At 39.1% G+C, this 27,814-nt stretch overlaps 1 protein-coding gene across 1 annotated transcript in view; it reads left to right on the forward strand.

The window, feature by feature from the left end:
* Nucleotides 1-27,814, forward strand: part of LOC137280914 (retinal guanylyl cyclase 2-like) — a 261,889-nt gene that overhangs the window by 81,645 nt on the left and 152,430 nt on the right. The window contains exons 4-7 of the mRNA XM_067812100.1: nucleotides 3,176-3,281; nucleotides 7,762-7,875; nucleotides 8,627-8,704; nucleotides 20,744-20,848. Coding sequence (XP_067668201.1) covers nucleotides 3,176-3,281; nucleotides 7,762-7,875; nucleotides 8,627-8,704; nucleotides 20,744-20,848 — 403 coding nt within the window. The remainder of the gene's footprint in view (nucleotides 1-3,175; nucleotides 3,282-7,761; nucleotides 7,876-8,626; nucleotides 8,705-20,743; nucleotides 20,849-27,814) is intronic.

Genomic DNA, 27,814 nt, shown 5'->3' on the forward strand with positions numbered 1-27,814 from the left:
CATCCACTCAGACAAAGGTAAAGGACTTAAAATAACCTTTTTGACGCAATACAAACTCGCGGTTCACAGCGTCATGTGCAGTGTGGTTTGAAATGTGAAAATAATTACTGGGAGCACTGAATTTCAAAATCCACAAAAATGATCACTGATATCAGATTTTCATGAAATCGTTAATAATAATTCTGACACGTTGCCGATGAACCTAGAATCGGGTGGGATGTTTAACAAAATACACTTACACGAACGCCGAAGAGCGCCATATTAGATAGTGTTTACAAAATCCCGCTTAACGAGGGCAAGTATTGATATGCCAGTTACATCCCACATATCATATTTTGCTGCAACAAATGCATCACGTTATTTCACATACATTTTCGAATCAAACCACAAAGGGTCTTTGTCACTAATACCAACTGTCTAGATAAAATAAAACGAAACATGTTTGGTGTAGAAACGAACGCTGTTTCTAAAAGTCCGCATTTACACTACATAGAATTTTTCTGAAATCTTCCGACATGTAACCATCTATTCTTTGCTTCCAGTGACTCAATATGCATGGAAAAACATCTTTGCAAAAAATAGGAAATTCAAAAATGCCACCATACATTGATTTGATAAATCATAAGAAATTGCCAAAGCTTCCGTGCTGCAATTCACGCAAAACGACATTCGTGCCATTTCCGGTTTCTTCTGTGACTTACAATGAAAACCATTGTGAGTGAGTGAGTTAATATTTAAGGTCACATCGGCAATATTTCAGCCATATCGTGACGAGAACAATAAACAATGAGAAGGGCTATATGTATATTGTAAACCCTGTCGACGAAGGACAGTAAAACAACTAGAATGTCACAATTTCAATTAAAACTAACGTGGAAAGTTAAAAATAATATCACTATTCGGACAATACTATATAAAAACAGGCTATAGATTGCCAACAACAGAAGGTAGATCACCATACTAGGGACCATGGGGACTTACAGTACCAGTAAATAAATTCAGTATGGAATTTTAAACCTTAACACAAGTAATATAAGCTTGCGATTAGATGGCTGACTCTAAGGGTAATGGGTCGAATCCCGAATGGGACTCAATAAAAAAAGAGTGACAAATATGACATATGTTACATTTGATCACTTTCTAAATGGCACTGTGTTATCTTTACACTCGTGTTAGAAGATCACACGTATCCGTAACTTCATCATGTACTTTCTTGTCTTGAACAATATTTAATGCTCTGAGGCCAATATTGCAGTTTCATTTGAATAGGTTAATAAACAAGGATTCATTTCAACCTTGTAGTAAAACTGATAATAATCTGACAAGCAAAGGAAAGTACACAGCTTGCGTTCCTTCCAAAAAGGTAAAAATAACAAAACCTTTTAATATAATAGAGAACCTACGTTAAAGCAGACCACAAGACGAGTGTTATCAACCAAATGACATTATAACAATAAATAGCGATGTAGTGGTGACCATTGCAGACGGTTCCTACGATGGTGGAAGGTAAAGGAGATTCCACGCAGCGGTCGGTACGCCCATATGCCAGCAGTACGAAGTCGTCTTGTTACTGTGACTCTGCTCACGCGATGACCCAGTTTTGTGCCTGCTGATGACGTCACCGTCAACATCCGATTGCATGGGTGAATTACTCGCATGTTATTGTTCAGTCTTCACGACAAGCACCTTTCGTATCCTCTGTACGAGAAGTGTTCGCGCATTGGACAATAATCACAGTTTTGCGAAACGCGTACACATAGTTTTGGTAGCATTTTGGCAAATGGAACATGGCGGTTGCGTTCATTATTCTTCTACAGTTGTACTAGTGAGAACGAAAATTTGGGATTGCAGCAACAATTACACTTGTATACAATCGTCAGTTGTTTAATGAAAATGAGTTATACATTATGTTAAATGTATATACATACACATTTATAGGAATTATCTTGTTCGGTTTGTGTTTTGTTTTCTAGACAAAACAAGTAAGACTTGTCCAAAACAAGACATGACATGGGTTTTACATTTAATACAATTTTCGTATAATTATTGTTACAGTTTTATATCCTGTCATCATAATCTTTCCTTTTGGAATATATGCTAAATCATTGAAAACTATGATGGTGAATCATAACACGTTTCGGTCGAACGCGCATCTGCTCAGTCAATATTGTTCAACTGGAGAAATTTTACGCTGTGTCTAGCAGTATGGGGTCGTGAAAGTGTTGATCTGTATGTGGAATGACTACTGTTCACAGTACATCCACTAAGCTGTTACTCGACCACGATAGATTCTAAATTCATTCTAAATTCATTCTGTTCCTCTCAAAAATCATAAACGGGTGAAGATGCGAGTACGAATTTATCTTCAGTAACCCAAACGGGACTGAGTCGTCCACACATTTGGGAACCGCTGACACATGTCGTCGGTTCCAAAATATGTAGATCGATGATCATGCTGTTGATCACTGGATTGCTTAGAATCGATTATTCACAGACCGTCGCCATATAGTTGGAATATTGCTTAGTATGGGGTAAAACTAAACACACCACCTCAGCTGTCCAGCTGCTGAACTAAGTAAATTGCGATACCTTCTCCACTCACAGCCCTAACTGACGTAATTGCCGTTTGATGGTACCCCCTTTTCCGCGAGTGGTAGAGTCTGTTCCATCAATGAGTGAGGACGATCTCTGGTCAGAGTCGTGACACACAGTTGCCCCAGGCATGGCCGATTACGTGTTGTGCTGTGATAACTGTGACGTTTATTGAATTGTGACAATTACACCTTCTAGCCACTTAATCTGTAGACACACCAAGAAACCAAACAGCTGTTTCTAATAAACATGTAAAGCCAACAGGTTAGTGATGCTAAGACTTTCAGCGTGATTCTTGTACACAACTGAATTATCTGTAAGAGGGTTGTGGAACCACCCTGTTTTATGCATTTGCACGCGATTTGCAGTTGAGAGGGTGATATTCCAGCATAGGCATATGGTGGGTCACGTGATCACACATGGATGCACGTGCTTCTCGGTGTGCATCATGAATATCTGTCGTAGTCTGATGTCTTCAAACATAGTTTGAGATTTCGTATTCAATGATTAGAGGATGGTGCGTTTCTAATGTAGTTCAGCATATCGAGAGTCACTTTGATAATGCCACTGTTTTGTGTTCTAGGCGCTATTGGGCCAGAAAGGAGTTGACGAAAGGTCCCCACAAGCTTCTCCTGAACTCATCTGATCTGACATTCCTTTTGAAGAAAGACAAAGGCAAAGGATCCCGAGTAAGTATGCTGTACTGGCTATACCCCGTGCTATTAACATGTATTATAGTACTTTACACTGGATATGTTTCTTTGCTTTTGGAAGTGACTAAGTGGATCGGGAGTTCAGAGTCGACGTCATTTTAACGAATTATTGCTTCGTGCGGTACTGAACACCAAAGAAAACAAATAATAAGATAACTAGTGTTAACCGCAGGATTAGGGAATTTATAATTTGATACTTATCATTGTGTTTAGAGGTTGAAACGGTGTTTCAGTATATACGGTTTTAAAATAAGAAACAAAATAGTTTTGAACAATTACACAGAGACAGACGACAGTTATTCTGACAAGTGAATTGGATGAGATTCTGACATGAGATTCTGACATGAGATTTTGGACTTTAACCGCAGAAAGAGTGTGTTTAAATCATAGAAGAAACGGAACCAAACGGTTACAAGAAGCATGACATATTCGAGAAAAATGGCCAGCAATGTTCTCTTTAACAGGCAAGACAATCTGAACCTTACCACGTTCAGTGAATGCACTCTGAAGAAGTGCATGTGTTCTTCATTAACTGATTCTTGAACAAGTTGACATGGTGTGTGTCAGGAACACTGCGTCAGTCTGGTACCCCGCAGCGTGACGTTTCTCGCCGATTCAGAAGTGTATCTGCGAGAAGTCTACATGTTTACTGCATCCCTTCAAGTTGCCCTGTTGGATGAACAATTCCATCACCAGAGCATGGTGCAGGCAATATTTGTAATGGGGAGCACGTGAGTGGAGAAGCGTTCCCTTCCCTGGTGAGTCATATGCCCTTCTTGAATGAGCTGAAGGCAGGATATGACTGTGTCTACTGTCGAAAGGTGAACGTTACATCACGCTATAATCATTGAGGCGGGGTCGTTTGGGGCATGGGGTCGTTATTAACTAGGTTATAACAGCTGCAGCAATGATTGTAAAGTGAATATTGCGAGGTATGGCACGAGATTTGTCATATGGCGGCTAGGACGGCCATAGCACACTTTGCTAAAGTTGTACAGCAGTTGTTAAGTCTAGGGGCGGCTGGCGATACAGATCATCGAGATTGAAAAATGCTAACTTAATCGATTATCGATAAATATCGAGAAGTACATTTCAGCGAAAACTCTGAAAGAAATCAACATAATGCTTAAAATAATTTAGAAGCAACACGTTAAAAACTACCCCGTGTATTGTTCGAGTAAATTAAAACTGCATTCATCACAACAGTGTATATAATGTAAACGTTTAACACTGATTCCGTAGCTGTTTGTGGAGTCATGATTTTCTTTCCGATTGCCGTGATCAATTAATTGTGCATATGTCTTAGAAACAGATTGATACATTGCTATAACCTCAAGATATGGTGATGGCTGTTATGTAGACAAAATGAGAATACTGGAAGTCATGTCACACCCCGGAAAGTGTCGCTCCAATTCAGAACCTGATGTGACCAAGGTTTGCTGATATCACTTGTCAGCACCGCCTTGTTACAGACCGAATAATTATCCTTTCCTGTGGACGTCTAGTCCATTCTTGCTACGACACGCAGCGCAATTATTTGTCTGCAGTGTATGTTGAAGTTGACGTGAATGTTTATCGAGTTCATTCCACCGATGCTCCATCGGTTTCAGAATGGACGTGCTGTTCATAATGGTTATTATGGGAAGAATGTGGCCTTTGTACCGATTTGTTGTGAAATTTCCTTGAGCCACCACTAGGAAAGATCATCAGTGTATAGTATATGGCTCCCCGCGCCGTCACACTTCACATAATCTGTTGAGCTGTCGGAGCAGAAATAGTTATTGATGCTGTTATTTTCTCATAACCCCTGCCTGTACGGTGTTGTTTCATCTCATATGCGTTGTTGATTCAAACACCTCAGTATAGAGACACATACTATTCTTTTGATTCCCACCTCTTCCAGACGATTCATGATAACTTTATGGCTTACTTAATGTCTCATAAACAAGACATAGTCGATGAAGAGAGACACCACAGTAGCAGCTCTTTCTAATTTCTTCCATAATGTCAGATCCATTGTATTACAAATTGTCAATATGGAAATACCCCACTTAATGTCAGAGATTTGCATGTGTAGTCGCTACAAGTCGTTGTATCCATGGAAAGTGGAGGACAACACACATGCATGGATGCTTTTTCGCTGTCGTTCACTGGTCAGGTACCTGTTAGGAATCGCAGTTTGACAACTGTAACATAAACAAACATCGTGGGTACCTCTACCCACGCCCCCCTCGTGACCAGTGAACAACTTACAATGTAACAGATTTCTTTACGCAGCAGATGTTCAGCCAGAACACTTCCAGGTGACATATTTCGTCAACGAAAGACTCGGCTCCTTCAGTTCGTCCACAACCAATACCACGATACAGACCGACGAGTTTGAAATCGTGGAATCAATGTCAATGGTCTTGTGTGCTCATCACAGGTGAACCTTGAACCTTCTCTTTCCTTGATGGTCGGCAGATGGTTTGTCGTCGCATTTGAGAACAAATCAGGTATTGGTGGACGGAAAGCTTATCGAACAGCGTTATCGGGAAGAAATTCTGACTCCTGTTGCATTCCTGCAAGAAATGCATGGCTTAATATTATGGTCGACCCTCTTTACTGCAAGAAGACAAGTCATGGTCTCAACGGGACAGGATGGTCGCGAAATGCCTTGGACAGCAGTGTGTAGAGCGGTTGGAGGGGCCAGCGTCACCCACCACAAGTGGAGCTCCCAGGACTGCGCAGACCTCTTATAGGGGCACGGAATGCGATTCCCATCCTTTCTTTAAGAACGTAATAAGAACATGAGCACAAGGGTACACAAGATACTGAATGACCGAGTGCTTCGTGTTTTCATTTTCACTGTGGAGAGAGGTTAAGGGGGTTGGTCTATACAACCGATGTATGCTAGTGCTATGCGAATGTATTGTCTGTATGTCGCGGTGTGTTACGTTTGCCATCATATTAAACATTATGACACTCTTCTATTCCTCTTTGCTTTTCTGTGCTCTCTATTTACTTTGAAATTGTCCAAATACATATCGCTTTTAAGCATTCGTAAAAACATAAAATGAATATTGAGGAGATCAGCGTGAAATATGTGAAGCGCCTTGGGCTTGTCTACCAGACCAAGCTGACACATCGTGTTGTCACTGAAACCTCACTCTGACAGTAACAATTTTCGTATAAGTTTCCTCCACACCTATTTTCATAGAAGATATACATGTCTATTATCAACGTAGCATTCTTTTTTGCAATCAAACCTCTTCCAGATGTTGTTGACCATAGCTTTGTTAGTGTAAGATCAGCACAATCTCACACGAATACAGTTTAATTGATTAAATAATAATATAGCCGTGGATACTCCATTTCAGTATGATATAGTTGTGAATCAAGTTGAAAGATTGTAGATTCTATGTGTTTTTATAAAATGACTACATTCATTTACAGTTATGAATTTAGGGCAAAGTGCATTCGTTTTAGAGATATGCATGTGGGCCTTGTTTGGGTAAAATTCGAAAGATACATTGAAAGGTGTCAGTGTGTTCTGATATTGTTGCAATATGACGTCAGTTACGCCATTAAGGGCTACGTGAGATCTGCATGGTGGAATGAGGAACTCGACAGAGAAATAGCGCTGATGACAGATGTCGTTTGGTCCACGAAGGGCAACGACTGGTACACAAGACGTGTTCGGACCAATCAAGGTTCACTTTCGACCACGACCAGACACAGACTGTGGCTCAGATGGAATGAGCATGTTCATGAAGTTAACCTCAGAAGGAAACATCATTTCAGGGGTGACTTAGTAATGGTGCTGGGAAAGAATACTGTGACAAGCAAAGCAATTGCAACTGTTATTCGCGGAAGTGAACTACCGTGACACCACCCTACAGGCACGCGTTGGGCAATTTTCCTCGGTTTATTTTTCAGGAGGCCAATTGGCCTGCTTTGATAGCCATTACAACACGTATGGAACCAGTCATGCATAAATATATTGTTAATAAGGTAAGTAGTCAGTATATGAAAACTTACACACAAAAAATGTGTGACTATTAATAAAATGTCATATACTAAGTAAACCATAAACAACTCTATTTCTGTCATTACGACGGTTACAATACTGTTCCTACGGATGAGACAAACCATAATTCATGATTTACGTATAGGCTTCTTTAAAGATACGCGCCCTGATTTATCACTATTACTCTGTTCCACATACTATATTATTTCCTAATTTAGAATTTGTTCCCAAGACAGCGGGTAGTGATTGGGTTCTTCCGATACTGCTGGCAGCTGTGACGTGCAGTAATGAATATACATCAATAGAAGATAATACATCATTTCACACTGACAGATATGCCCAGAATTTATATACACGAACCTTCACTATCAATTGTCTATGAGGGAAATGTATGTTAAGAGAAATCGATCTTCTTACATATATTGGGTGAAAGTCTTTGTTTTGCAGATGATGAAGAGCACAATGTTTGACAAACCTGATTTAGTAAAAGCATCTGAGCCCAATAGGTCAACTGTCAGCATAAACGAGCTGAGTGACTACACGGAGACTGCAAGATACAACGTGAGTGCGTAATATGGTCTGTATGGTCCATTTGTTCTCCCAACGACATACAAACACATCATACAGACCTGTTAAATTTGATTTATTTTTTATTTTGTTATTACTCGCGTAATATTTGCGTTGCATTTCACTGTAGGAAGCTTTAATTACTGCATTTTAAAAGAATTAGATTTGTTAAGTGATTTGTAAATAGATATATATTTTATGATTGGAAGTTTGAACTAAGATTGTTAGTGGCTGTATACTCGACGGGTCGGGGGTGGGTGGGGGGTTGAGGGGTTAAAGTACTGTAAAATTATTGTCCCCCTGATACATAAGTCCCAAAACATTTGAAGTAAATTTGAACTTACCAGGATTTTTAGACGTAGTATTCCTGTCTTTTAATTGTGGCTAGCATTTCTTACAATCGCCAACAGTTGAAGGGGTGGTGTAAATCCAACTAGGGTCCATGCAGGAAGCTACCTTCGGTTGTTGGCGATCTATAGCCTGTTTTTATATTGCATCGTCTAAATAGTGATATTAGTTTTTACGTTCCACGCTAGTTTTATTTCAAATTGTGATGATCTAGTTGTTGACATGTTTTTATAATATACATATAGTCCTGTTCATTGAAAATGTTCACGTCACGAAATGGCTGCAATATTGCCGAGGTGACGTTAAATATTAACTCACTCACTCACCCACTCACTGTAGGAAGCTTTGCAGCTATGAATAACATGTGAAGTACAAGATGACTCTTGCACATCCACAGGGTGATCTGGTGCATGTAAAGGACTTACGTATTAAAGGTTTTGAAGTCAAGAGCAAGATTATGACTCACGTCAGAATTGTAAGTAACTATCTCATTTGAAACAGAATATCGCATATAATAGCCAACAACGCATATGCTATATTGACAGACATATACTCTTAAAAAGTAGGGGATATTTATTTTTGTTCTTAAATTTACGATTGAAAATATTTAGGAGATTTATTGGAGTCAATCAATGTTGATATGATAATATTGAATGTTTTGAGAGTGCATCACCATTTGCACTTCCTTACTACCATAGCTATTTGGAATGTAGTCGCTTTTGATGTGTATGGCATGGCACGTCAAAATCAAGAATGGGACCCCATGCACGTGTGGGGCTACTGTGTTGTACACGTGCTTATCATGCGTTGTGTTTAGGGGTGGTAATAGAGGGAAATGGTGGAGCGTTCATATGATGTATGTCCTTGAAACGTTTGTTAACATTTACACTTCCTATTCAAGTTGAAAGTTCTTTAACCCATACTTTTTAAGAGCATATGAAAGGGGACAACGGGTACCTGGTGCCCTGTCGAAAAAGGCTCTGAGATCCTCTACACAGTGTTACGCTCATTTAACGCGTTAGAAACCCGGATTTGTGGGTTTCGAGACTTGGCTTCTCCCCGTTTGCGTTTGTAAGTTATCAACACGACACCGAATTTGTAAGCGTCCTGTATCAGTTCAGGCTTGAATGACCCCACACTAACATACCCTGACATAACTGGAATACTGCCAAAAGTGACGTTAAAGACTCACGCTCTCAGAAGAAAGACATAAGCACATAAACCAATTGTTGAGGCATGTTGTTAATGACATCCACTATCATAACGATACATGTAAAACACAAATTCATAAGACAAACGCAACAATCAAAACATGTTAGCAACTGTTCTCGAACTCGAAATGAAGCATTACGTAAAACAATGAGGTTGGACGATTGGATGCAGGGCAATCTCTATCACCCTGATTCAGGTCGAGACTTTGATATTGCTGCTTACAGAATACATCGTCATATACAACAATGACGACCACTTTCTTTGTGATTAAAACGGGTTGCTGAAGGGGTTGTTTGTGAAGCAACACAGATGTCAAATTAGCAGACTATGGCATAATGGAAAAATAATTCAGTGACTGATTGATGGGATTGATATGTGGTAGCATCGTTGTTTTTATCTGTAGATACATCGTAATGAATGCATGAACTGCTTAAAATGAAAAGAAAAATTAATGCACAGCGACATGCTGTTTTATTATAAACCATTCAACGTTATTTTACAACACACCATACAAAATTAATGTGAAGGTGTTCGTGTGACGAATGTCTCTAGATATGTGTAACTACGGGGTGTCAAACCTAAGACAACGTGTTTCCGAGACAGATTCTGTAATCACAGGTCACATACTTTTACATTCCCTAACATGAGAATTTCGTCCTCGGGAAAGGCGTACCATTACAAGACAGCGTGGTGTTTTCGTATTTGGTACACTCTCGTTCTCTTCACAGTGTGTCATCACTCTGTAAATGTTCGCTGGACAATAAAATCCTTGTCTATGAGAAAGTCTTAACACCGTCATTAAACATAATATTTCAGCCTTGAAGAGTGTGTTTTTCTATTTAAGGTCCTACCCATCAAAAGTTTAGACTCGAGTCAAATGTTCTAAACTAGATTTTACCAAATGTTCCATACTGTTTGAAGATACTGTTTACACTAAAGTATATTTGTACGTTGAAAAAAGTGTGTCATGAGTTCAATAAATGATAAAACTGGGTGAAAACTGGCGAATTCTAAACAAAACGTTCCACAAAAACGCAGCTATTCACATGCACGATATTAGCACATGTTTGTAGTAATTTGATAGATGACCCTAGTGCAATTCATGTGCATAAGGTTTGCAGCTGGTTTCCAAAGTTAGTGGACAAATTGTTCTTCGATGTAAACAGATTACATGTATAACTCCGTGTGTTTGCCCGTGTGTGTGTGTTGTCAACAACACAAGAACTAGCCTTATACATACACAGTCACTGATTCTTGAGCATTCCAGCAACGTATGAGACCTTCGCGATTGGCTCGTGTTTACAAAGTGAAAACACACTAAAGGGAGGATACTCTAAAGCGTTACCTTAAACATATGAGACATTTTGACAAAACTTTCTATAATAGCCTGCCATACCCAAGAATCTCATAAGTTAGCCTTAGACTGAGGTACTGGATAATGTAAAATAGCTTCAACCTTAGCATGAACTGGCTGTACCTGGCCGTGGCCTACAATGTGGCCTAAAAACTTGTGCCTTTCCAAATTCACACTTGGCGCGATTCACAGTCAATTTTGGTTCAGACAGTCTTTTGAAGAAAGCACAAGTTCTTTTCAGATGGCCTCCCCACTCCATGTCGTAACTGATGATATCATCCATGTAATCCTCTACTCTATCAACACCAGATATAACATTGTGACGGGACTCTGTTCTCAAAAGAAACGGCCTTACTAGCCAACTTCTGCACAAATTTCAGGTTTCTTTCAAAACGTTTAATCCTATTTAAACCTCAAAAAAAAAAAAAAAAAAAGAAGAAGAAGAAGAAGAAAAAAAAAGAATGAGCTTGAGCAAAACTAGTATACTTGCCTTCCCTGCGTACATTTATGTGTACATTTATACACATAATATTAGGGTATTACGAGAGTTTGCACCTGTGAGAATCGTGTCCTTTTTCAACAACGCCAATGCATTTTGCTTTTGATCACAGAACGTTATTGATACTGAAGTCACTTTTGAAAATATATTGGCAAACTTTACAAAAGTGACTCTCTTACTAAGTTATGCGCGCATTTTGCCCACGTGGACGACAAATCCTTTGTAGATACTAAAGACTGTGTCAAGAATGCAATGGTGACGCCACATATGATTGAATTTCTTCCGAAAAATGAGGTGTTCCAGTGGGTGATCCTGCAATTTTATGCATGTATGTTAACGGTTTTAACGAGGAGGGCAAAACTGCAAGGAGTGATAGTGATCATGAACCCCACAAGGATATTTTTCTGGCGATTAAGTGGACGTGCGTATATGTATAGGCTAGTATGATAAAATATTTATCATACAATGTCTTTTTTGCTTTATAATTTAAATAGATGCGATTTCATTTGCCACAGATCATGAAACTAAACGTCATGAGATAAGCCCACATATCTTTGACGTCACTAGTAATACGTGATGTCACAAGCCCGGTGACATGCTCTCTCCTGATCACTAAGCAGAAAGCGATAAGTCATCTAGTTCCCAGTAAGTGTTTATGTTAAAACACGTCTTGTTGTCAACAAATGTTAGCTTACGTTTGAAGAATAACCATAGACGTCCCAGCAAACTCGCGTGGAACGCTAGAAACGTTCAATTAACTCTTTGAACAACAAATGCACAAATAAATGTTCGATATTCGTATATGATTCCTGCGGATACCGTACATATCCATTGTCGTTATCTATCGAGAACCCTATAATTTGTATGATAAATTGCACTGAACACCATATCGACAACAAAATTCACAGAAACGAATATAAATAAAAAGTTACCTCACCGTGTGGCTAACTACCTGAGGATACCTTGAAAAGTACAAGGGCGAGTGAAAGGCTCACAGCAAAAGTAATTTGAGTGTACAAAGGAGGATGACTCTATTAGCTTCGTGCATGTAGAACTAGATAACCTGTTCTCTATTACAATTAACACCAGGCCGCCTGTAACAAAAATAAAACAAAAGCCAAATGATTAGACCAAATATCGCGTTAGTGGGACAAATCAGGTGTAGTCGAACAGAGCAATGTTTGGCATATACTCATGACATAAAGAGAAGAAAGTTCCAGCTTTACGTCTCCCCAAAAGCATTTTACATGAAATTTGATGTCACGTATCGCACGTGCACTTTGTGCACGTTGAACTTACCTACTTTTGACGCCAGATCACCCCGCTGATATTGACAATTGAAGAACCGTTGACTATTCTCTCGCCTCAGAACTGATAGGTATTTATGACACAAGTTTACTCAGAAGCTCTAACGTGACAAAACACCGGAGTGTGATTCAAGGGAGACAACTCCCATATACTCATGGCAGCCTACAGAGTGGGCAAGTGACAGCCATCATGTCATATCTTATTAATCAACAATATATATTAAGCACAGCTTCAAAAGAGAATCTTAAAAACATAAAGTACAACAGAGGTAAGTCATTCACCAGTGAATATGTTTGAGTCCACTTATTAATCCTCAGCTTACACATGACACATTCTTTTGAGATAGTAAACATGTAATTTTCCCAAAGATATATTTATTCACAGATTCATTTTGTCGACAAGTCTTACCATCCTTCCTTATCTGCTTATCCAAAAACGACACAGTTTTTGGAATCAACTGGTGTGACAGAAGTGTTGTCATTGTTCTTGGTCTGATTTTCAGGACACTTGGTTTTAGAGGATAGTAGTCTTATTGGAGACTCACGGGGTGTGACACGGTGTCTATTTCATTGACATTGAGTACCATCTTCACCTTGAGCTTGATAATTTCGACTTCAAGTTATTCTGGAATTGTTGTGTCTATTTCCATTCCTTCTCACCTAATTTCAATGGTTGCATTCTCACATTTTGTCCTCAAGTCAGCGATGGAAGAATTTACCACAGTCCTGTGTAGAAGCAGCCATATCAGAATTGCGTTTTTCAATCAGTGACTTTTGGCAGTTATGAGCGCTCAGTTTGGATTTCACTGTAGGTAGTACTGTTGTAGTCCTCTTTCCTCTCACTTGGGCATTATTGCTAGATTTACTTCAGATTTGCTGTTCTGCCAACTTTTCATCATCGTATGACAGAGTGTTTGATCCTTTGTGTCTCACATCTGATGTGGTCACGGTGACCAAATTTGATAGTACAATACACTTTGTTGTAGGCAGTTCTTTCAGAGTAGCGCATGGCAAAGCATCAGCCTCGGGAATGCATTTTCTAGGTTGTTTACATTCATATTTCTGCGCCCTCAACAAAAAGTCATTGTAATCGAGTTGGGGCCTTTGACCAAGAGGTTTGTGATCAGTCACTGCTGTCACGGCACGTCCCCGTCCATGGGTATAACAACAGAATTTTTCACGCCCATACACTTGTGCCAGGAGTTCATTTTTTGATATGTGCAGTCTGAATCAGATAGCGATCTGCTTGCATAAGCTATTGGTTTGTCATTTTTCTTGCATCATTTTCCATCCATAGTTCTACATTCTTCTGATAATAAGGAAGGATTCGTCCAATGGTGAATCTTCGTTTTTGAGAACGTGTCCGCTCCAGATCCAGGATACAGTTTTCTTTGTTTAGTTATGTAGGCACGTAGTTCCGTCAGTCAAATTCACCTTCAGAATAAGAATCAAACAGCACATTCTTTCTTCCTCGTAACATATACGTTGTCACATGTTGTCGTCTTCGAGGTCGACCTAGCATAGTCAGTACGTTGTTATCAAGGTTTGTCTTAAACGTTAGAACCTTGTCTTGTTTTCTATCAGGTTTGGAAGTTGTCCTACAACGACCAGCAAACAGCACTGAGAATTTCAGATACAGATTTGTAAGTGTCAAAACTAATTAACATTCAATGAATCAATCACCAGTCAAACATTTGTCAAATGTAAGATCCTTTTCCCCAAGAAACAACTGTTGTGTTAATGTGTCTCTAATATCCAAAACAATCCTGCCTCTCAATATTGATGGATTATAATAAGCAATGACATTGCAAGTTTGAATCAAACTTCTCAAATGTGAATGGAATGTTTGAAAGGTTTCACCTTCTTTCTGATTTGTACTGTTTAAATTTTAAATGTTCAAATGTCTAACTAATGCCATCCACGATACATTGCGCAACTTTCTGAAAAACGTCACCGCTTTCGGTGTCAGCCATGCAGGCAGTTTTGCAAAACATGTTATTTTAACAGACTCAGTGCGCCCTCAGAATCATTTCCGCATCGAATCCCCTTCACTGCCACCATGTTACGAATTTGTGAAACACGTTTGCTCAGGAACTCACACATGACAAAACACCACAAAGGCGATTCAAGGGAGGCAACTACTTTAATCTCATTGCAGCCAACAAACAGATTCGGCAGCTGACATCCTGTACGTAACATGTATGTCGTGGATGAGGCTAATTTTCAATCTAAAGTGCACGAATGACAGGAAATCTACTGTCATTCCTATGCTGGTGATTGGAATGGGCCAAAATGAAGTGGCCATTTTGGTGTCCATTGAAATATGATCACTATCGCAATATAATGGGACCATATGAGAGACTGCAGTCCATGCATGATGTCTCGTCACGATGACAAATACATTCGGCTTACACACCATCCGTTCCAGGACTAAAAGATCCGAGGGAGCAAACCCGGCCTCCATAAGAGCTGTTCAAGGTCGACTCTTTGCTTGCGGGAACGTTATGCTATGGGGAGAAATTATATCTCATGGTCGGTTTGATTGTCATTGACAATGGCAATCTGACAGGTCTGTGATAAATGAATGAGGCCAATGGGTCTTATGTGCAGCCCAGAGACCACAGAGACGTAACGTCGTGCTTGTCAGTCCACATGTCGCTCATGTTGTGAAAGACTTCCAGAATCAACAGAACATTTTGGTACTCACCTGGAGAGCTATTTCTGTTTCCGGACCTGTCCGCTAACGAGTTCGCTTGGGATGAAATGGAGCGAGGTTTACTTGAAACCTGGAATAAGTCATTAACGTAAGCGGAATTATTATCAGCGTTGGTTCGGACATCTAGCAACATTCACCAAGCTTCGTTCAATTGCTTGGTGTCGTTAATGCGACGTTGTTTTCCAAAACTGTATCGGCGCCATTGGTGAACACAAACGATTTGTGCACTGATTTTTGACACCACATTTCTTCAAGAGGGTGTCACAATGCCTAGTGTCAAAGCACACAGATTTTGCTATTAGCATGTCAACACTTAATCGGTGATTACAGAAAACATCACAAACAACGTTCTCACAGACTCTTCATCTCTTGCCAGGAATGGTATAGATTGCTGGTTGCAACCTGTGTCGGATATGAATTGAATCCATTGGTCTTGTGTTTGGGAGAATTGTGACAGATGTAGGTGGGCAGCCACTACGGGACGGTCTATAACATTGTTTTTTTTCCTGAAACCATTAGTCGCCTTAAACTCCAAATTGTGCTTCTGTGGACACCCATGGAGCAAGGTCACGCCGCATTTAAGACTGAAGCACACCAACAGCTCTCCATCCCTGAGGCATTCTTTTCCCACTTCTCAACGGTATCAGAATCTATTTAGGTTAGAGAATTATTATTGTACATACAGCTTACTGGTTACAATATACAAAGAGTTCGAAAACTGGAGTAATAATTATGGCTACATACTGAATCCCTTGGATACACGTGTCAAGGAGATTGGGGAAATTGTTCCCGTTGATAGCCGTTTCACTTAATATTATTGCTGTTCGAGAGCCCTAATAAGCTTGAAAGATTGTGTCGTATATTAATTAGTTACAGAGTTATGGCACTTCCCTCACCCTGTCACCTAATCCTATACTGGTTGAAATAGACATATACTTAGACATATACGTATACTTAGGGTCTGGAGTCTGCAGTGAGATTTCATTCCTGCAGAAGCTTTTGAAGTCATGTGAATGATACTTTGCAAGCTCATCTCTTGTAATGTTGATATCCAAGTTGAAATCCCTTCGTGTCTGGACTTTACAGTAGCAAATTGATCCTTCACGGCTTTACATTTAAATGCTTATCCCTTGTGATGATAAATCAACACACTCAACCAGTACATGCTTGACCGTTGTTCTTTCGTCTCAAAAGAATGGATGCAAAACGGGCAATCCTCACCTTATAATAGGTATTCGTGAGTGTATCTTGTATGCTTCCTTTACGAAAGGGGTCGTAACTATATATTTGTTGTCTTATCGATTCATATTTGATTGTAAACTTCGTTGAGGCGGCCTATTTTTAAAAGTAAAAACGCAGTTATTATATTGTCTGCATATACCAAACAACTGCCTCAGTAACATTTAATAACCCAGGTCCTTGATATGTCAAACTGACTTCTACGACGCTCGCACTTAAAAGTCGAAACATTTTCCATAACTGCTTACCATTCAATGATTCAGTCACCACTGTCAGTGGTCGAGTTCAGCAGATGATTTAACTTGACGTTTTCTCAATCGTAGCTCGGTACGCCTATACAATGCCACAGACTGTGCCTATGATTTATTCTTTTCTGTGCCAGACTGTAAGATCTGTTGTACTTTGTACTTATTGCAGTAGCCTCCACGCTGGGTTGAACTATATGCAAGTACAGAAATTCAACTACATTGGTTCCCTCTTAAGCAAAGTGTGAAATCAAGTGCCTTGTACATAAATGTCTTCACAGTCAGTCACAGAGAATCTATCTGAACTCTTACACTGTACACCCCTGCAAGATGTCTAAGATCCCACTTATAGTCCTTAAGTCTCCTGTGCTCAGAGGATGTTTGCCTACGCCACAACAAATGCTCTGGAATTCACTCACAGCTGACATAAAATGTTCCAAATCACTGAACTTTTTCAATTCTCTTCTAAAAACCCATTACTTCTCCATAGCCTTTTCCTGTAGCTTTCCTTCCTTCTTATCTCCAACTATTTGTAATCACCTGTGTACATTGTACATTGATCTACCATTCTGTAGCGCTACAAAAGAAATTACAAAGTATTTTTCATGAGCTCTGTTTCAGGTACCTGAACATTTGTTGCCGCATGTCAATATCTGACTAATCTTTTTTCTCAACTTAGTCCACTCAATCCAAATTACTTAGAATAACAAGCCAAATGGAATGGACTGGCAGAATCACTTGACTTCCCAAATATATTTCTTATGTTCATGCAATATGTTACTCTCACGCTTCCACGTAAACACATCTGTGCTTTCGGTAATTTGACTCCAACTGTCTTAGCCCATTTCTGCATCCTTCTCTGTTGGAGTCATTCCATACCAACTTCCTAACATTACTGTTTATCTCAATAATTGTTGTATGACTTGTAATTTGCTTGAACTTTTAAAGATCAAAAAGGGGATCTCTTTATTGAACACGATTATATTTCATATCCTGTTCCATTTGCCGTATCGTTGGTTGTAGAGTTCAAGGAAATTGTAAACCCATGAATTTATTTACAATCTATTACAGATGTGATCATGAAGCAGACTGAATCACAGTTCCAACCTTTGGACTTACCGTTCATTTCCGTGCAATGCATTATACTGGATCATGTTACGAATCATGGTACTTTTAAGGGAGGCAAGGGTTTGATTGTAATTGTTTTTCGAAGCACACAACAACATAATATTCTTTCACAGTTGATATTTGTAATATGGTAAAATATATTTTAATACTTTAGTCACTACTGACCTCCCTTGATCACAGTAGTTTTATAAGTTTTATAGTTTTACATTTTCATTCATGTTGAATTCGTGCCCTCATGGCGTTTGCTATTTTGTCTTCCATTCCACCCTCCCGGTAGTAATATTTGTTTCTGGAGTAATGGGGAATAAATTTGTTGTGTATTTCTTCGCGACGCATGTTGCCACCTTTAATGACACTTATTCATTCCTTACGTTTCCTAAGCTTATGTATTGAAGTTCCATTCTCTTGACATACATTGTTTTGTTTTTAACGAGTTGACGTACAGATTGGTAAAGAGACATATATCTGAAGGATATTAACTTATAAAACAATATGAGTTTTCTTGTCTCGTTTAAAACTCCAGATTACTAGCTCACAGCCTTACCAGGGGCGTAGCTACCTTTATGAAAGTAAGCCGTGACTAACACATAATTGTTGCCAAAATGTGTACCCTCAATACCATCTAAAAATAAAGCTTAGTAACCTATCGAGCTTACAACAAAATGCGATGTAATTAAATCTCACCTTTTACACGCGGTTAAAAATATATTCGGCGTCATTAATGAAGGTTTAAGCTACTTAGAAGTCTATTTATTAATAGTTGTAAAATCACCCTTTTTGACTGAAATATATACTGTAGAATGTGTTTCAAACTTTCAAAACAGTATGGCACAAGCACACCAGAACGGCGAAATAGCATTATTACGTTTTGTAACGTCCAATGCATATCAATGGTTTGCACGTGGAACTCGCTCTATCCATGGAATATGGAATGTGGAGGACAATACATATGCATGGATGCTTTTTTACTGCCGTGCACTATCAAAAGGAAAGGTATTTTGACACTTGTTGAAAGGGATCAGGCAATAGACCTTTTTGAAGTCTGGTCACATTCAGCAGCATGTTGCTGTCCACATTAGTGTGAGTAAGATTGTAAGCCAAATGACCAGTGGAATTTGCACGTCAACCAGGTTGCTCCATAGTCACAACTTTCCGATACATGGTCAACTCTGCATTATGTAACATATTCTATAAGAATGTCCTTGAGCACCGTCCGTCGACGTTTAAGAGCAGTCGGACTCAGTGGTGAACGATCTACAGGTCACACCACGTTACAGGCGCATTAGAAATAAAGTAGACAACATGAATCAACGTCAGTGCTCTCACGTGCTCTTCACAGATGGACGGATATTCGATTTGTCTTTCCATGATGGTCGGTAGATGATGTATCGTCGCAGTAGAGAGTGAATCACAGATGCATCTGTGGCCACACATTTGTCAGTTGGTTGGTTTGGGCAGGTACTTCTACACCGCACGTGGTAATGCGTCATCGAGACGAAATTCTGGCGCCTGTGGTAAGTCTATTCCTGCAAGCTATGCATGGCTCTTATGGTCGACTCTCTTTACTGCGTCCTTAAACACCTTTGTGCAGAGTCGATGGCGTGGCCAGCATGCACGCCATACCTCAACACATTTGTCCATGCCTTGGATGAACTCGGTCGATGTGCGTTAACACACCACCCAGCACCTGTGGATCTCCCAGTACACCGCAGAGCCCTAGTAGAGGAACGGAATGCAATTCCAGAAACTTTCGTTATGAAGGTGATACGTAGCATGAGAACAAGATGCGTTTGTTTCGTGGACGCTGTGAGGTACACAGGATATTGAATGGCCGAGTGCTTCATGTTTGGCATTTTTATTTGGGGGTGGGGGTGGTCTCGACAGGTAATGATGTACTATTTGAACTTTCTTGTCTATATGTCACGATACCATATATACTAAATGAATATGGTAACATAATACATACTTTATTGTCATACGCATAATCATTTTAAGGCACATGGATCCAAAACTGCAATGATTATTTTTAAAGAAGGTAATTCTGAAACATGTTCTGAACGTACAATGTACGAATATCACCATAAAGGGTGTTGTGTAAAGGAAAGCGTGTTTGGTTCGTTTTCAACTTGGTGTGTACAATGTTTGGAAGGTAGGATGGTCGAGAGGTATCGGCCCGTTTCGACTGCCGATAGTGTTGGGAAGTCATATCTGAGGAAAGCAAGTGTAAAACGCTTATAGCTTGTGAGTCGGGTGTACGAGCGCACAGTTTAAAGCTTAAAGGTTCTTCGTCTGGGTGTTGGATGGACGTTGCCTTTCTCTTGCTGTTTGGCAATAGAGACCAGTTTAGTCCATGAGCATGAAGTACCAAACACCGATCGTTGCTGACACACTGAAATTATAATTAACATTATCGTCACCGTGTAGTGTCTTCGTATGGTTGTCCCGATTCTGATAACATAACAAGTTTCTTTGTACATCATATGTAGAGACGTAATTGTTTATCAAAACAGATAACTTCTTCCGACTATTTAATGTTCTCTTTTGGTGAAGTTTTGTGGTATCATATGACATTCTCCTGTATTTATTTTGCTACGATTGGAGATGAAAAATAACACAATAATACTATATATGATCGATGTCAAAACGTAAGGTGATCGAGACAACACCATAATGTTCAACAGTAAATTGTAGTAAGTGCTAGATGACTGGATGACCGTGCGCAAACCCAAAGTTTAATCGCAGTTCATGTAATAAGTTTGAATTGCTATATGCAACTAGATTAACACATGAATAATCCACGTTCTGTGTCCTTAGCTCCGGGATATGCGACATGAGAACTTAAATCCTTGTGTGGGACTGTTGGTGGATCCAGTCAAGTCATCCTTGGTGATGGAATACTGTAGCAGAGGCAGCTTAGAGGTATGTGTCAAAATATATATGATTTTCTCTTGGATCAGCTGTAACCTCGCGCACACTACATAATAGCAAGCGAGGTTGAAATTAGAAGTACACTCGAAAAACTGGATGAATTATTCGAATAGACGAAGACGCGATTTTCAGGTCTTTTTCATGTAGCATCATGTTGTCGCTTGACAGAATAACTCTAGAACTACACATGGGTGAATCACAAATGCTTTCATCAGGCCATTAAAATCACCTTTGTCCCTCTACATTCTCTGCAGGCTGATGCGTATGCTTGTTACCGTTAAATATTTTTTGAGAGGGGGTGCCATGGTTGTATTAAATATAGTTCACCCTCCTAGCTCCCCACCCACCATGGATTGTCAACAAGGGCGATGCCTTATGTCCGTGGACCTCCAACAGACGGCACCAGGGATACCAGGAGGGTATACTCAAGCAGGAGAATATCTTGAAAAGATATGTCCTACCAGATTGGCCCATGAGCCATCGCCTTCTGGGCATAAGACTCCAGGCAAGTTCAGAACATCATATTCCGAAATCAAAAAGGTTGAGATGAACAATTAGGTCAAGACTCAAAATAACACAGTTCCAAATTAAATTTGTGCAATGACATAAATATAAATATAATCCATGCACAGGGCTTGGCATGAACAGCCGATTGGTTGAAGTCGTGGCCGAATTGGTGTATTAGGCAACAGGAACACGATCGCAGGCCCCTATTGCCCTCAGCCACCAGGATCCCCTCCTCCACCGACACGGGCCGCACCCCACTGCGAACGGGTTGGTGGACCAAATATCTCCCCGGGTCCACAACGGGGGTGAACGGCTTTTAGCGTTACCCAGCACCCACCACGAGGAGGTGGCCATTCACGGGTGCCTTTTCACCTGATGAAGGCGCAAGCATGCGCTCCGAAACCTCGTGTTATTCACTAAAAGAAGTGGACATCCATAAATCTTGCATTTCTTATTAAAAAAGCAAGTTATCTAGTTACCAGCTGAGCTGCAGGTTTGTCCGACATGTAGCGATGTGATTAATGCACCTGGCAGCTTCGACAACAGTGTGGTATGTACAGGACGTGAAAGTTGCATTGTATTGAATTTGTTTGATTGCATTTTGTTTTGTGTTTCTACGTATACGTGAATGAGGATTATTAGACACACACAACTGTAAGTCTCTAACCTATGACTACTTAGAGAATAATTGTATTTATACGTATTTAAAGTATCATCTTTATGCAATAGTCGATATCTATGACGCCGAATCCTCCACTTTTCATGTTGTACATTCTGATGCATAGAGGGGTGTGAACATAAGCAGTAATGCTTGTTCATCAATCGAAATTCACTTTCATAAATCCAAATATGTTTAAACCAATGAGGAACCTCGCATATTATCAGATCGAAAAGAAACTGAACCTAACATTATTCCTTGGTCAATATGGCAATGTTGATGCAATGGTAGTAGTAGGAAGTTTGTTTCTTACTTTTGATAACCCTTTCTTTTGTGCAGATAAAATTATTTTCAAAAATAAACGCATAATGACTTGCTTCTCTTAGAGAGCGAGGGAAGATGATTTATAAATATAGTGATTCTTATCAAATTAGACATTTCTCGTTCAATCAAAGAGAATTTCACTAATTACGGATATTTTGTGTGCGTGTGAGTTCGTGCGTGCGTGTGTGCGCATGCACATATATAATATCCATCGTGATATGCATTAAAACACAGGCCATTTGTAGACATGACAATATTGGTTGGACCACTACAAGAGCGAACATAATTTCACACTACAAAATACACTGGAACAGAAACCATTTTCATGTTTTCATATGAACTTTCAAACATTGAATGAAATGTTGTAGGATGAAAAGGATCAGAGAACATTATAATGGCATAAATTACGCTTTAATGACTCGTGTAATGGTAAAAATATATACTACTGAAAAAAAACCCGGATAGGTAGTATATTTCCATGTAACTTTTCGGAGTTGAATCATTGGTGTCTATGTAATCAGTATATCTATGGTTATCGCAGTCTGCAAACATTTCCGAGTTTGAATCCATTGTCACTGAAGACAACTCGCCAAAAAGCACCAAAATCTGTTTCCCTCAATACATGCAATAACTTGTGTACGGGAAGACATTCCTGCGTTTCCTTTTGCACGGACATTCCATGCATCATTTCCAATAAAAGTCAGGGGGTTTCAATGCTCTTGCGACAGTTGACAATCTTAAATTTGGTGTTAAAGTCATGCCTAGACTTACTGAGGCTCTGCGCAACAATGCTATTGGTCATTTCGGGGCTGGGGAGTCTCAGTCTGCGATTGCAAGGCAACTGAATATGTCACAGAGTACCATAGCAAATCTTTGACATCACTACCAGCAGCAAGGGTCAAAACGCGATCAGGTCGACCCCGTGTGACCACGCCCGCTCAGGAAAGGTTTATTCGGCTTCGACATTTGTGGAACATGTTCAGCACAGCATCCCCCACAACATCGGTAGTGCCGGGACTCAGAACAATTTCTGATCAGACTGTGAGGAACCATTTACATGAGGCTGGTATTCATTCCAGAAGACCTTTGCGAGGACCTGTCCTTACACGGCAACATCGGCAACAACGCAGACAGTGGTGTCGCCAACACCTCCCATGGCCATTGCAAAGGTGGAGAACTATTATCTTCAGTGATGAGTCATGTTACATGCTGCGATGTCACGACGCAAGAGCACATGTATATCGACATCGTAACGAACGCTACACTGCAAATTGTGTACAAGAAATTGTCAGATTTGGTGATGACCTTGTCATCGTTTGGGCTGTCATCTCATACAGTGGCAGGGCAGATCTCATTCATGTCCAGGAGAACTTGACAGCTCGACGTCACCGTGATCACAGCATCAGGCGTCGTGTCCTTCCTTTCATGAACCGCCATAACGTCATTTTTCAGCATGATAACGCTCGGTCGCATACAGCAAGAATAACCAGTGATTTCCTTGCCCAGAACAACGTTCAGGTTCTTGATTGGCCCACACGGTCAACGGATCTTAACCCTATTGAACATTTGTGCATTGGATCGTCGTGTGCGACAGCATGAAACTCAGCCAAAGACGTTACCTGCTCTGTTTGTGGCGTTGAGGGAAACGAACCAACTCATTCTCAGGCACTTCATCCGGAGTCTGGTCCAGTCTATGTGAAGCCGATGCCAAGCAACAATTGATGCTAATGGTGGGCACACAAGATAATGACTGATCTGCGACCTTGACCTTGGAACACTTGTCATTTGTGACGTACAGTTTCTTGCAGCATTGGACCGTTAATGTTCATTCAGGTTTTCTTCATGACTGCCCTGTATTACTGAACCTTAAGTGTATAAATTGATAACAATTTTCAGCTATGCGTTTCTATTTTCGTGAGTAGTTGATATACTGGACACAAATAGTTAGGGATGTTTGCAAATTTGAATAATGATCTATTTATTCACTGACACACTGATAAAATATCAATCATAAAAAATGCCAATATCCCTAACCTATTTTGTCCAGTATATAATGACTATGTTAGTTAACCCACGACCAAACACGATAAACTGGTACCGATAGATTTTTTTGTCTAATATGTAAAAGATCATCAATTCTTAGTAACTGAAATAGGATTAGACGAATTGGAAATGATATGTTTTAACCTGGTAGGTAGCAATTTACTAAAGTAGAACTTGAATCAGCTTCAAAAGATCGTTCAGGATAAACAAACTTATTGAATGTTGATTGATTCCATCACTTTGACAATGGAGTGGGTTTATACGAAAGCCTAATGCTGCCACTTTTGTAGCATAAGATATTTTTTTTCAAAGACAATTCTCGTTACTTCCATTATTTACTCGTTGCTTCGAGTATTTTCTCGTTATTTCAATGATTTTCTCGTAACTTCGAGTATTTTCTCGCTATTTCAAATATTTTTTCGTTGCATCGATTAATTTCTCGTTACTTCGAGAATTTTCTCGTTACTTCATGTTTCTTTCAAAAACTTGAAATTTCGAGTATTTTCTCGTTGCTTCAAGTTTCAGTCAAAAACTTGAAATTTCGAGTATTTTCTCGTTGCTTCAAGTTTCTTTCAAAAACTTGAAATTTCGAGTATTTACTCGTTGCTTCAAGTTTCAGTCAAAAACTTGAAATTTCGAGTATTTTCTCGTTGCTTCAAGTTTCAGTCAAAAACTTGAAATTTCGAGTATTTTCTCGTTGCTTCAAGTTTCTTTCAAAAACTTGAAATTTCGAATATTTTCTCGTTGCTTCGATTCCTTTTTCTTAATTTCTAAGTCTGATGGAGGTAGCATGTATATTTTAGGAGATCTGCTCCGAGCAAGATGACATCCTCATAGTCACAGCCTAAGTCACATGTCCATGGATACACCATCAAATGGCACATCTATGGATCATGCTTGGTACGTGTGCCAAATTTCATGAAGCTAGCATGTATAGTTTAAGGAAATCTTCTCCGAACAACATGACACCCTCATATCCACAGCCTAAGTCACATTTGGGAGGAAACCGCAAAAGTTTAAGGTTCATATCTGGGTTTAAACCCCAAATGGCAAACCTATCTATCATGTTTGATACGTGTTCCTAGTCTGATGAAGTTATCATGAATAGTTTAGGAAATATGCTTGGTATCGACCCCCCAAAAGACAGACCACTTAAAACAACACATTTTATGGTTGGTTGCACAAGGCTTAATTTAGCTGTGTCGTTGAAAATTGTGGTATGTGTCCTGATAAAAAAGACAACATTAGGTTTAGAAATGGTTATATGAAACTTTAAGTGTTATTGAAATTGTTCATTTAATATTTTCAAGAAAACTGCTTCGCCACATGTTGTATGTGGAGACAGGAAGCAAAGCAATTCGTACTGATATTCATACCAAAATGGTATGCTTTTGGAGCAATTTGACTTCAGTCAAATCCTCAAAGTTATCGAATATATGGTATCATTTCACAGTTAAGTCTTATTTGCGGTTCACTCCAAAATGACCGACCTCCTGTAAGATAAATTCAGTGAGTACACTAGTTAGCTCAGCCATGCTCTCCACCCCTATTCCATTAATGAGTTCACTTGGAGTCAGTACATAGTATACAGTCTGTTCAATCTTGGAATTTAAGCAATACTCAATCATCAAAAGGATTTCATTTCACAATGTATGAAATTGAACTTATTCCAGAACCTTATCTTAAATTAACCTTACAAAGTAGAATTTCACTGAGAAAATTTAGGACAACAAATCATAGGTTACCAATGGAAATAGGGCGCTGTCTGAATGGTTTGAAAGAAAGCCGACTTTGTAATCTTTGTAAACAAGCCATATGTGACGAATTCCATGTTTTACTAATATGCCCACCACTTGTCGAACAACAACGAATATCATTTATGTGTGAATCCCTCTACCTGTACATGTATTTTTCTCATGAAATGTGATTATCAACCACTCACTCTCAAATTATCCAAATATATTACACACTGTGCCTTTTCAAATGATATCATGTAAATATATTAATTATATTCACATATACAGGTATGTTCTATGTTTCACCTTTTGTGTTTTTGAGAAAAGAATGAAAATTCTGTTTGTTCTTCTACCAGTCACTACAGAGTATAGTAACAACACATTTCCATATTTCTTAATTTACTTGTAATTAGAGTGAAAAGTAATCGAGAACTGAGTTGCTTGAGAAGCTGAGAATGTTCTCAAGCACTTTTAATATAAAAAGTCTTAATATAAAAATCATAATTCATTACATGAATTAAAACAAAGTATAGTTTCCATATCTGGGCACATGTTATTATTATCAGCTTAATTAAGCCTTATGCAAACAACTCTAAAGTGTGTTGTTTTAAGCGGTCTGTCTTTTGTGCGGTCTGCTTTATGGGAAGATAACGCGGTTGCAAGGGTGCGCATCCTCTCTATTGAACTGAAAGTTTGTTTTATGACCACTGAAACTCGGGTGGTGTAGGGTGTAGCTTGTAGGGTGTGTGTGACTATGAGGATGTCATCTTGATCGGGGCAGATCTCCTAAAATATACATGCTAGCTTCATCAAACTTAGAAATTAAGAAAAATAAAATCGAAGCAACGAGAACATATTCGAAATTTCAAGTTTTTGACTGGAACTTGAAGCAACGAGTAAATATTCGAAATTTCAAGTTTTTGAAAGAAACTTGAAGCAACGAGAAAATATTCGAAATTTCAAGTTTTTGAAAGAAACTTGAAGCAACGAGAAAGATACTCGAAATTTCAAGTTTTTGAAAGAAACTTGAAGCAACGAGTAAATACTCGAAATTTCAAGTTTTTGAAAGAAACTTGAAGCAACGAGAAAATATTCGAAATTTCAAGTTTTTGACTGAAACTTGAAGCAACGAGAAAGATACTCGAAATTTCAAGTTTTTGAAAGAAACTTGAAGCAACGAGTAAATATTCGAAATTTCAAGTTTTTGAAAGAAACTTGAAGCAACGAGAAAATACTCGAAATTTCAAGTTTTTGAAAGAAACTTGAAGCAACGAGTAAATACTCGAAATTTCAAGTTTTTGAAAGAAACTTGAAGTAACGAGAAAATATTCGAAATTTCAAGTTTTTGACTGAAAATTCTCGAAGTAACGAAAAAGTAATCGAAGCAACGAAAAAATATTTGAAATAACGAGAAAATACTCGAAGTTACGAGAAAATTATTGAAATAACAAAAAAATACTCGAAGCAACGAGTAAATAATTGAAGTAACGAGAACTGTCTTTGAAAAAAAAATTGTGCTACAAAAGTGGCAGCATTAGGCTTTCGTAGGTTTCGACTTTGTGATATAGAAGTTGATTTATAGATAGAATCTGTCAATTAGGTGTTCAGTTTGCATCCTATCAGCCTGTTTACAATTTGTTGATCTTACTCTTTTGTTGGCCCCATCAGACGATGTGCTCCTTGGTAAAT

The sequence above is a fragment of the Haliotis asinina genome, chromosome 4 (genome assembly GCF_037392515.1).
Source record: "Haliotis asinina isolate JCU_RB_2024 chromosome 4, JCU_Hal_asi_v2, whole genome shotgun sequence".
In the NCBI taxonomy this organism is placed as follows: Eukaryota; Metazoa; Mollusca; class Gastropoda; order Lepetellida; family Haliotidae; genus Haliotis; species Haliotis asinina.